We start from the raw sequence: 13,120 nt of genomic DNA on the forward strand, positions 1-13,120 counted from the left end.
TACCTTTGTGCTGATGATACCAATACTAACTTTGGGGGTGTCAAAAGACAAGGGCAAGGATATGTTTTTTTCCTTGGACTACCCCTGTCCGGATTTGGCATTAATAAATTATGGTAACCCTAGGTATAGGGAATGCTCAAGAAATAAAAAAGTACTATAAAATATCATTTTACTATAATACAAAAATACAGGGTGTTCCATTTAAGAAACCTCAGAAAATACTCATTCCGAGTTTCGACCAACCCTGTATACTAAAATTAAAAATTTAGCTATATTAATGATTCTTAACAATAGTAGAGTATATTAAAAATCATCTGAACGTAAGTAGAGTTTTAGATGTCAAACTACTACAATTCTACAGGGTGTGAATGTTGCTACGAAATTAATAAAAAAACGTAATTATCTTTTAAAATACCCTGTATAATATTACAAAACCTTATATTTTAAGAAAGAAGACATCGAAGAGAATCCAAAAATGTAAAAATATACAGGGTGTCCCATTTAAAAAAACGAAGTTATAAGCAACTTCCGGTATAACCGGAAGTTGCAAAGAGATGAAAATATTTTCATTTAATAGATCATCCTTCAAAACCCCTTTATTCCAATTTTCATGATTCTGTTGCCTTTAGTACTCGAGATATTTCTAATAGGCCAGTTATCTGCCTCACCCTATATACACATCGACGTTCGTTTCAATTTATGTTTTGACTTAATTTGATTGAAAATGAATCGTACCGCATGGGAAAAGTTATAGCGGGCGGACTATAGACAGTTTTATATTCTGTTGTTTACTTATTACGAGTATTTTGGTTTTCCATATGTTCAGATCCAGACCTACTTCTTTACAACTCTCAACGACACTATCAATTCATGTTGTTCTGAAGCTATTTCCTTGTGGCATTTTTTTTTTAATTTCTTTAATTTTTTTAAACATTATTTTCAACACGCATGGGATAATGAACATAGAGTTCAGTGGAGAGATTCAAGTATAGTCCTGAAAGAATCAGATAGTAAAAAGAGAAAAATCAAAGAAGCGGCTCTAATTATGCTAAATGAAACCAATTGTGTCGCAAATTCCTCGGTAGAATGCAGTAGGATGTGGTTACCCATACTTAAAGAGGAAGTCAATAGAAAGAAAATACCAAGATTAATAAGTCAATAATATCGAGCTAGTACATATTTTATATTTTAGTATTATATATATCTAGTATTATTAATATTATTTATAATTTAAACATATTACCAGTCAGAATTTGGTATTATTTTTTGAGAGTAAATTAATGTAAGACCAAATACTTACGATGTCGGGATAGTATCGCAGGGTTTTTCCTGGTTTTCCCTTGTGATTTACTATGAAGTCTCTAACTCGAGAATTTTACTGTCGTTGCATTTGGTTGTCTTTTTAAAGACATATCACATGCTATAATTTTTTATGACGGATATTCTTGAGTTGGGGTTAATTTCATGTAATCGAATGAACTATCTTTCAGTAAGTCGTCCCAGGAACGCAACTCATAAATATTGGCAATATCATTTTAAAGTCTTCTACTTTAAAATGTATAATATATGTCTGAATTGCCAATATAAATGAGTGAGATTAAATAAATTATTAGAAGAATTTTTTTGCTTAGCAACAACACTTTTGTTTATTAGTAATATTTTGTATTTTGACAACGGCACCCGATTTGGGCGTCGAAACGTTAATAAAATTATTTTTTTCATTTTAATTGTGGCTTATTTCCCATATAAATAATTAATCATAAAAAAACTATCAATTCAAGTTTGCATATCTTCTTGAGTAGAAGCTAGGAGTACTGTGTAGTACTCATATCGCAAATTATTGATGACTTAATCATTTACAATAATTATTCCTTCTTGTTTTTCAAAAAGTGCATTTCTGAAAATTCTTTCAGAGTAAACGTTGAAAAGCAGTGGCAACAAGAGGCATCCCCGCTGTACTCCTCTTTTAATATGAAGAGCCTGTGATTCCAAACCGTCTACTAAAACTGGTGTTGTTTGATTCCAATACAAATTTGCAATTATGCAAACGTCTCTGCCATTCAGGCAGGCAAGACAATAAAATCCATATTTAAATGTTTAAAGCAAGTAGTAAAATTCACATTTAAACGTGTTTGGTATACCAAAGATGGCCTAGTGAAGCCTGTTCCTGGCTTCACTAGGCCTCTTCAATGACTTACCTTAGCTTGCACTGCATAACTAGCTAATAATACTGAAGCTTCCGGCGGACAGTACACATCCATTGACAATATGGCCTGTTTAACTTGTAAGAAAAACAAATGTTGAGTCACTTCCTGCACCAATTCCTCTGCCACTTCCTCGGGGTAAAATTTTGCTAGGAACATAAAAGAAGCAGTCTGATGATTCTTTTGTATGCTTTGATCTTGAACTGAAACAAACGGAAGCTTTGTGTTAATACCCCTAGACTTAATTGGGTAATTGTAATGCCACATTCTGAGAGCGATTATGATTAAGTCAACATATGATTCAGAAAGCAAAGAAAACATGCAAAAGGTTATATCAAGGAAAAAAAATTAAATTGAATCTAAACCCAAGCTCTGTACAATCGAACATTGATCCTGAAACGGACTTAGGTGAAGAAGGTAGCCAAGTATCAGAAGTGAACATAGATCCAGGGGATAATTCAGATCCAGAACAGAACTCAAATCCAGAAATATATGACAAAAATCCACAATAGAACATAAACATGCCTTCATGATGTGATGTAGTTACAATACCTATTGACGAATAGTAATCCTGGACCTTTTTGATACCATCGTCAACAACAGAGCATGATCAGAGTCTTATGAGTACCTACACATGCAAAAACAAGCTCTCGCTTTCATGAGTGGGTTCTTGCAACAAATACTGAAATCAGAAAATTTTTGGAATTAGTTGCATGAATGGATTTGGTAAACATTTCAAAAATTGCAGACCACTGAAACAATAATGAAATTTTCGATGAGCAAAGATTTGAGATTTTGTTTAGAATGATACATTTTGTTGATAATGTGTTGGCAGATCAATCTGATAAATTGTAGAAACTAAAGCCCCTAATAGAAAATTTTAGTGGCTAATTTTAAGTCTTTATAAATTCCAAACAAATACATCTGAAACCATGAGACACTATTGTCATTTACAGGATTTTACGCTTTAGGCAATATATAAAATTAAAACTACATAAATATGGCGTGAATATGTTTAAGGTATGGTCTGATCTTGGATATGCATATAATTTATAAATATATACAGGGGTAGAAAATAATCAGGTCACTCCAGAACATATTGTATTTTATCTTCTTGAAGACTGGTTACATTAAAGATGGATACTTATAACTGACAATTGGTCAGTTATAAATGCCAAGCTGAAAACAGGAGAAATTATTTCTCTTGAAGAATGGATGAACCATCACCAACTGGAGAGACAAAAGGAATATTTGTATTATTTCAGCTAAACATGGAAATGACAGACAAGAGGTGTCATGTAATCAGCAAACTAAAATGGAACCAAAAGTGGTATTAGACTAAAAAAAGGCAGAGCAGCAGTTGATTTATCCTAGGGGCATACTCCAATCATCTAAGAAAAAGCGTGAAGTGGTTTTCGAAAGTGACATCTATGATAAATAATATTATATTTTATACAAGCTTGTAACTCGAGAAAATATGTCAGTGACAATATGTAAAAAGCAGATAGTAAAGCATCTACTGACAAACAATGAAGACATAAATTTACATAAACAAATATCTACACCAATTGTTCATCATTTTATTGAAGTGAAAACAGATGGAAGTAAACATCAACAAAGAAATACAGTAGAGTGTCGATTATCCGAACGTCGATCAACCAAACGATTGCTTATCCGAACTCCCAACTTGTCACGTAAACACTCAATTGACAATGCCTAAATGTAAATGTTTTGTCATTTCTACGAAAGATTATCAATATACTGAAATCAAGTTATCCAATGAATAAGAAGTTGGTAAGATGGTAAGTAACTTTATGTCCCAGCTTGCTTCTTCCAACGGATCCACAAGTAGTAAACAGTGAAACCTGTCTCAAACATGGATTTAGATGATGCTGTATATAATTGGTTTAATCAGAAAAAGTCCAAAGGAGAACGTATTTCTGGTCCGATTCTGTGTGAAAAAGCAGTTCAATTCAATGAAAAACTCGGAGGGCCGTCAAATTTTCAAGCAAGCACAGGCTGGTTAAAACGATTTAAGTCAAAATATGCCATTCAAGTACAAGAAGAAAAACTGATCGTTGAAAAACAAAATGAAAAACAGAAAAATATGTCTGAACTGATAGATAGGCTCAACCAACTCAATTGCGACGAATGTGAGAAGTTCAACTGTTTGGATTTCGAAAACGAGCAGGCTTTCTTCAGCAGACGAAAATTAAAGATTTTTTAAGAGCTAGTAATTGACGCTTAAAAATCTTGATTTTGTTGCAAATACGGCACTTTTTTGTTTCATAATTCCTATCCATTTTTCATTAAATATAAACATAATATGTAGATATGTAAATATGGCATTCATTCCCTGTAGATAAATATGTGTGGCTATATCAATATAGTTCGATTATCCAAAAAAAACGATTTTCCGAACACCCCTGTCCCCCAATTAGTTCGGATAATCAATGCTCTACTGTATATGCAAAAACTATTATAAGAAGAACAACAAACAAAACTAAAAAAGGAAGATACCTTTTGTAAAAGTTGTGGCAACGAGCCATTTTTGTGTATACCTTTTTTAAGAAATTCATAAAAAATAAATGAGATGCTTACTTCTATTTATTTATATAGAGGTTAATGTTTATTTATTATTTTATTCATGCAAACATGCTTATTTGTTAAATAAAGGTTATTTTAAAGCCAGAACCCTCCTTATTTTTTTTATAGGGATTGTGTTCCAATAGGTAACATAATAAAAAAAATAAGTGTAGAAGACTCCAATGAACCTCAGAAGACATTCTAACGAAAGAACAGTAAGGCTTGTATGTGATCCCAAATAGAGACCACGTGGACACCCTCAACTCTGATGGAGAGATAATAAAGCCAGCGACCTTAAAGCTATGGGCATAGAGAATTGGATGGAGATTCTTCAAGATAGAGAGGAATGGAGGCATGTATACTAAATTTACAATCAAGATGCAGCAGAAATAAACAAACCATGTAAATGCCAAACCATGATTTCTAATGTTTATACATTGTAAATTTTGATTCGGGAGTGCTCCTAGTAGCATTTAACGTGTCTTGGTTTGTTTATTTCTACTGCATCTTGATTGTAAATTTAGTATAGTTGAATCAGCTAAAATTCACTGAGTGTGTTCCAATAGGAACCACATTTCTGATTATGAAAAAATCTAAGAAATTATGCATGCGACAATAGCTTCTAGGCCATGTTGGCCCATTTTTCTAATAGTAATACAATAGTCTCCCATTTTATATGGGGCTCTGGGATTATAGTAGGCTAGTCTGCTATCTCTAGGGCCTACGGTATACAAGGAAGGTAACAGGGCCAGTGCTACGCTTGAATCACCTATTATTACTCCTGGTTTTACCCAACATACTCATCTTATTCAGGCTGAGTCAACCTGGGGCCTATAAACATTTTTAAAAATGTATGGATGTTTCTCTGGCACTGGGATTTAATCCCCGGCCTACCTGCATGGAAATCAGACATTATACTGCCTGAGCTATCCAGGGCCTTCTCTAATAATACAGTAAAAGCTCCTTATTCGCGCTTCCTTTATTCACGTTTTCACTATTCGCGGATTAAAAAAATGCGACCCAATTCCTATATTCGCGGCCCAAAATTTCTTTATGCGTGGATCGAATTTTATAATATACCTAAAACCTAAATAAAAAGCGTTAGGTACCATCTGTCAATGAGTCAGCAAATCGACTAATAAAAAAATTAAATTGGCCTTATTAAAATTTCCAAAAGCTATCGGCGTCGGCAGTGCCTTTGAGGTAACCCGCTGTCGCTGTCATCAGTGTTTTTGAGACTGTAAACAATGAGAATGTTTAAGTAAAATAAACTATGTAGTACTCAAAACATAGAGCATTAAGTTCTGCCGCAATCACAGGTTCCATGCTTGGGCAAGAGCTGCATTTCGTGCTTATTATTTTACTTTTCCATTCGTTACAAAAATTGTAATTAAGTGACATGTCTCTTCCAATATCTTCCTAATTTATAATGTTGACTAAAAAAAATGAAAAACGGGTTTCGATCCTCAGTTTATTACTTAAAGTGAAAATAAAAATGCTTGATCGTAAATATAAAAGAATCATTAAAAGAACTGAAACCAGACACATTGAAATCATGCTGGAAAAAACTGTGGCCTGTTCGGAGTGCAGGAAATGAGGAAGAATCTGTGTTCAAACTTTAACTGCAAACATTACCGAAATTGCGGGTGGAAGAGGACAAGATGAGTTCGAACAGTTACTATCAAGTGACGTCCAGGAGTTGCTTGAACCAGACTTAGAGGAAATGTAAATTCACAACCTGTCGAAGAAGAGGCTTCAACAAGCACCCAAAACATGACATTTAATTTAAAAAATCTTAGTGAAGGTTTATAAATGGCAAATGAGCTTTGTGCTTTCTTTATAAAAATTGATCCATTTATGGAACAAAGTTTTATTTTTAAGAGGCAAAATGCTAATGCCACTGCTGAATATCAGTCTGAACTGAAGCAATTTTTAAAAACTGCCAAGCAAGAGTTTGCTAAATTCTTTAAATGATTGCCTAAAGCTGAAGATAATATGTAATTAATCAATCTGTATGGCCAAAACTTCAATTAAACTGATTTTTTTTAGCTGTTTGCTTTTTTATTTCGTCACCTAAGAACGTATCCCCTATAAAATATAAATTACCATTACATATTCACGGTTTCTGTATTCATGGCATATTTACAGAACGTATACCCTGCGAATAAAGAGCTTTTACTGTACATAGTTAAATATGCTTCAACGACTTAGCAGCTATTAGAAAATGCGTTGGCCATATGGAACCAGCAGAGCCTGGTAAGGCAAAATATATGTTGGCCCCATTGGACTAATATGGCCTGCTGAAGCAGCATCAGTGTTGACTAACGGTAAGCATCCATTGGCCCGCATCAGATGCATCGCATGTAACGGATTTTATTTTGTCTTGTATAGAAACTTATACAACAGTGTCCACTGATCTGCACCATACAGACTTCTCATCGCCAATGCAGACACTGATGCTTCAAGAGGCAATGTGTACCGACGATGTCATATGTAATTTAGCTTGAGACATACGAAAATATTGGAAGAACTTGGATCTCGTTTAACAAATTAGGAAATAGTGTGTGATATTCTCCAAGCTCAGAACTCTTCTGTTGTGTAACAGAAATTATGCTTCCTTTTTCTACATTTTTTTTCTTGTTTTTCCCCTTCTGCTAACAAACAAGCAATAATGACTGGATCTTCATTGCTTCCTCCAGTCTCACAAATACTTTACTCAGGTACAATCACTACAAAAATCCAAATGAAGTGGATACTCATGTCAGCAAATCCGATCGCTGCCGATATAGTCAACGCAGTAAAAAAAATTGATCTGTTTGGCAGGATGGATCCGATGCAGGCCTGTGGACGCTTACCTTAATGTGCTGTGAACGTGAACCCAACTATATTAGATTTTTATGTTTAATTGTAAAAAGTACATTTTGATGATGGAAGAGTATTCAACTAGGAGTGAATTTAGTGCCTCTAAATGACAATATTTATTAAAGCAACTCTCACACTAAACTTCCCACAGAAAGACCTCATAAGCTGCGATAAACTGTTGTTAAAAAAGCATAAAATACATAAGAAAAATCACCTTTTTTGTCCAATTTTAACCATGATATAAACCCTTTAGAATCCTCATACTGTAAACCAAAATACCAAGTTTCTCTTAAACCTATCGTCCTGCAAACTAATTCGAAAAGGTCCCTTCCAGTCGCCCTCCACTAAAATATACATATCACAGTTAATTACACGCATAAAAATTGATTGTGAAATTAATAAATAATAAGGATCAATGAGTCAACATTGTTCATACTTCTAAATTGAACTCCAATTCAGCATCCAAAGTGCATACTTTAACAGGAAAGCTCTTCCCGGATTTTTTTCTTCGAAATGGAGGCATACTGCTCTACATTATCCAGTTAAAATGATTAAAATATTTTTACATTTTAAATTAAAAAGTATGGTTTATCAACAATAATAAAATATTTCTTATATCACTTCTCTTGACATTGTCTTGACATGAATTAACAGTGTTGCCACAACTGTGAATATACCGATAGAAATGGCGATTTTCATTCGTATTTTTGTGTTTTACCCGTCATTACGTCTGCATTATAAGAATATAAAAATGTCACTAGTGAGTTAAATAATTAAAATGCAAATTGCAATTTCTATCTAGATTTCATTATTGAAAGTATTGAGAATTTTTTGATTTTATAAAATTTTAATTAGTTTCATTTCGAGTTTCCGATTTTCACTGATTTTCACTAACCGAATTATGGCAACGCTGTTGCACCACTTAAATACGATTATGACAACTGACATCTCATTAAAGTGTTTGCCTTGCCTTTAACTAGTTGAACACGTTAGCTACCTTAATCGTAATATTGGAATATTAACTTTGACAAAGAATACATATCTGCCAAGAACCGACACAAACGGATTATCTATGAACTAAATTTTTATGCGCATGTGCCAGATCGGCCATTTCTCAATTTGTATGAATAGCAAATAATTTTGGTGACATTTGTCTTGTACAGGATCGGCGTTTGTTGTCACAGTTGTTTGTTTGGCTTGGCGTTAGTATTTTGTTTTTGTATCAGTTTGTAGCTCATAATATTTTATATAGACTTATTTTCTTATATAGCCTACAACTATTGATTGTTATTTTCCAACATTTATACAATTTAATTCTTTTTGAGATATCTTGACTATGTGAATTAATTATTTTAAGCTTTTTCATGAACTATAAACTATCGTATAAAAAATTAATTTTGTATTTATTGGGATTTCACAAAGAATTTGAATCTAAAATATCATACAAATTCTCTAACCTTTCTTTGACCTCTACTGTACCAAATGCATCTGCAGGAAGAGCACAAAGTCATATTTTATATGTGTTCATTCCACAAGCCACGTGCTGTGTTTAAAAAGTTGAGAATCCAATACTCACAAAAACTTCCATAAAGTACTTTTATCAGCAAACCTAAATTAAATTTAATAAACTATGTTTCATTAAATTGTTTCTGTAGTTTGTATAAAACAATAACTTAGGTAAAATATATAAAACAATTTATGACTGACTACTTGAAATTCAGGATTTTCAGGAGTAACATTATATAATTTAGCTAATTCAAAAAGTTTGATCCAATATCACTTGAAATTGTTTCAACATTCAAGTTAATGCTTGATAATTGACAATACACTCTTCATAATAGGTTTACATTCTCTTGATTATACTTGCGTTCCAACAAAAAAAAGCTAAAGGCTGCTTTCATATGGAATATAAGCTTCTGACCATAATGATCAAAACGTTTCCATATATATTAATTAATATATTAATTAAAAAAAACACTTTTTCTCTTTTCTCGATTGCTTATTAGTTTTTATTGTATACTATATACCGGGTGGTGAATTGGAAAGCGGGCCATAGGAAACTCAATGTAAAATTCTAAGCTGTTAAATTCCTGCTTCCCTAATTATTTTACATCAAAAGTCATCAGAAACTATTTGTAGAGAATTGAATTCTCTATTGAAAACAACTGTTAATATTGTTCTATGAACAATAATTATTCAAAATTTTGTAAAAATATAATACAATTTTCAGAGTAATACGCCAAAGCTAGGCCACACACAATACAATAATGTGTATAAGATTGCATTTGTTGACAATGAATTTATTATATTAACAATTAGAACTGTCAATTTTTTTAATTATTTTATCATTTTTTGTTTAAAACACAATAAAGTTGATAAGATACCCTTAGTTAAGGAGAAAATATTAATAATAAAGATATTTTCTTCAGTCAATAATGTGCTCACTGTCAGTTAAATAGTAACGTGTGGCCTAACATACCCACACATACCTACTGCGGTAAATACATTATATTTTTCAAAATTTTGGAATGTGTTTAAATCGTAGAACAATTGTAACTTCTGTTTTTAATACAGATTTCAATCCTCTACAAATAACTTCTCATGACTTTTGATGTAACATAATTAGGGAAGCAGGAATTCAACAGTTTAGAATTTTACATTGAGTTTCCTATGGCCCGTTTTCCGATTCACCACCCGGTATATTTTTTCAGTTATTACATCTTTATATTTATAGAAATAAAATAGTACAATACTTATTGGTTTTTTATTTATTTACCCCGATATTCGACTTTAAAGAATGTACTGGCTGGTTTTGGCTGGAATGTACGGAATGTTTTGGCTGGTTTCCAAGACAATAAAAATTGAAAATATTGACATTCGATTTTAACATACAGTTTCTTGTTGTTGATCACGAACATTTGTCATCCAAAAAGAATCGGATTCCGTGACGGCTACAACGGCTGTTATTTTTCGATTATTTTACGAAATAACGAATATAATGAATTAGGAAATACCTCGACAAACAAGTAATTGGTCCTAGGTTTTCACCCAAAGTAATCGAAAGTAGAACTGGAAGTCGATATTGGAACTCTTCGTGTAACTTTGCGTCGATTGATCTACGATTTTACTAATTTTGTCATCTTGTTTTACATTCATATCATATTTTGAGTGACTTTAAAGCAGTACCTACGGTTGTAACTCTAAAACCGAAGTCTGATGCCAAATTTCTCATCTTTAATACCATCCATGGGTTATAAGCTTTCATTCGACACCTCATTTGTCATTCTATCTGTATTAGTAACTGAGGAGTTGTATTCGCGGTCGGACGGACAGACAGTCATGAAACCAGAAGTATATATTTGTTCTCGTCTTGTGAATGCGCGTCGAATATATTCTTTTTCTCATGATCATCTTTCAGTGCGTCACAGTTTTTCGATTTCTTTCTAACGCATTAAATTGTATGTGACAGAAAAAAAGGCACGTCGGTGATTACTTCTAGTTCTGTGATTATTCTAGTTGTCGACAGATGGCGCCATAATTAAAAAAATATATTTTTTAATTAGATAATAATATTACAAATATAATCTCTATAATTTATAAGACTATACAAATCAAAGAAAATACCATTTTATAAATGCAAGAAACACATTTGATTTGTTTTTATTCTAAATTGAAAATAAAATGTGACAACTGTCAGATTTAACTAAAATGTCATGTTAGAATAAATGTCATAAATGTGTATTATCACGGACTTACCCTTTTTCCTATCATTTGTGACGCACTGAAAAATGATCATGAAAAGGACAATATCACTTGTGCTATTGCGGTGACTTTAACAGAGTACTTCCGGTCGCATTTCTAAAACCGGAAGTCCTAGGGCAAATTTCCCACCTTTAGTACCATCCATGTATTATGAGCTTTCATTCGACACCTCATTTGTGATTCTACCTGGTATAGTGACGGAGGAGTTACATTTCCGGTCGGACGGACAGACAGTCTAGGTCAAATGTCTCACTTTGAGTACCATCCATGGATTATAGGCTTTCATTTGACACCTCATTTGTCATTCTACCTGGTATAGTGACTAAAGGAGTTATATTCGCGGTCGGACGGACAGACAGCCTATTAGGTCACACCAAGTCGTTCAAATTCTCACCAACTTGTTCACACTTTTTCAAAATTGGTGAAAACAACAAATTATATTTTGTATCGTTATAATAATATAATAATAATAATAACGTTTATTCACTTGAAAAATATACACATATAAAAAAATATATAATTATTATGATGCAATATAATATCTATGTGTTTTAGATATGTTGTTATGTATTCAACGCAAACAAACCATAGAACCCATTAAAACAATTAAGTTGTGCATGGGCCATTTTAGTATAGTTGTGTTAGATATACAACATAACAATTATTTTATTGTGTTAGATATAATAATAATTTTTTTTTAAGAAGTAAAATTTTTACATGCAAGAACAATACAAATCAATATAAACAAAAAGAACATGGTATGAAGTGAAGTTCATCAATTTTTGAGCGTTTATTTTTTATTTATTTTTTTTTGTGTTTAATTATAGGTTTACAGGTTTATATTATTTATTTATTCAAAAAGATGGTTAAACATTTTTCTATTATTTATTTTTAGATACGTCTGAAATATGCACTTTATTAATTTAAAGGAATTTATAGTAATTAAGTAGGTTTTGTATGTTTGAGGAAGCAAATTATATATTTTTATTTGAAGGTATTCAAAGTTTCTTTGTCCAACTACTTTCTTTGTTAAGTTTGTTCTAATAAAGGACTGAGATCTACTTCTGGTATCGTATGTGTGTTCTAGTGGTACAAGTAACTGTTTATTTTTATATAGATTAGTGAACATTGCAAGTACAAACAATTGCCTTATATCTAACACTTGAGCTTCAATAAACAGATCGTCAGTACTGTGCCCTAGTTTTTTATTGTAAATAATTTTTAATATTTTTCTTTGTATAATGTTCATTTGCTTTAGGTGCGTATTTGCAATGCCACCCCAACTAAGAATTCCATACCTTAGACGTGACTCTACTAAGGAGAAATAAATAATTTTTAAATGATGAATATCTAGTATACTTTGTAGATATCTAAATTTATATAAAAGACATCTTAAAGTTTTGCAAGTTTGATTTATGTGCTTATCCCAGCGAAGATATGAATCAATCTGAATTCCTAAATACTTTGTACTACTTGCACTGTTAATCATCAGATTTCCTATAATTAACGAGTTATAATCGGGTAAGCCACTTTTATAACTGGTAAATGGGACATACAGTGTTTTTTCAATATTTACCGTGAGTAGTTTATGACTGAATATATCTATAATATTTCCTAGGTCCCTTTCCATTTTAAGCTTTAAATTGGTCCAAGTGTCAGCAGAGTATAGGATCGCAGTGTCATCTGCAAAGCTTAAAATGTCGCCT

General features: G+C 32.2%; 2 protein-coding genes across 2 annotated transcripts in view; both read right to left on the reverse strand.

The window, feature by feature from the left end:
• LOC126880536 (merlin) overlaps positions 1-8,388 on the reverse strand; it is a 45,982-nt gene extending 37,594 nt beyond the window's left edge. Inside the window, exons 1-3 of the mRNA XM_050644459.1 lie at positions 8,089-8,388; positions 7,867-7,996; positions 2,199-2,407 (exon numbers count right to left, since the gene is read on the reverse strand). Of these exons, the coding sequence (XP_050500416.1) occupies positions 2,199-2,407; positions 7,867-7,996; positions 8,089-8,175 (426 nt within the window). The 5' untranslated portion in view covers positions 8,176-8,388. The remainder of the gene's footprint in view (positions 1-2,198; positions 2,408-7,866; positions 7,997-8,088) is intronic.
• LOC126880538 (uncharacterized) overlaps positions 1-13,120 on the reverse strand; it is a 391,874-nt gene that overhangs the window by 79,762 nt on the left and 298,992 nt on the right. The window lies entirely within an intron of this gene.

Source organism: Diabrotica virgifera, chromosome 2, assembly GCF_917563875.1.
Source record: "Diabrotica virgifera virgifera chromosome 2, PGI_DIABVI_V3a".
Classification (NCBI taxonomy): domain Eukaryota; kingdom Metazoa; phylum Arthropoda; class Insecta; order Coleoptera; family Chrysomelidae; genus Diabrotica; species Diabrotica virgifera.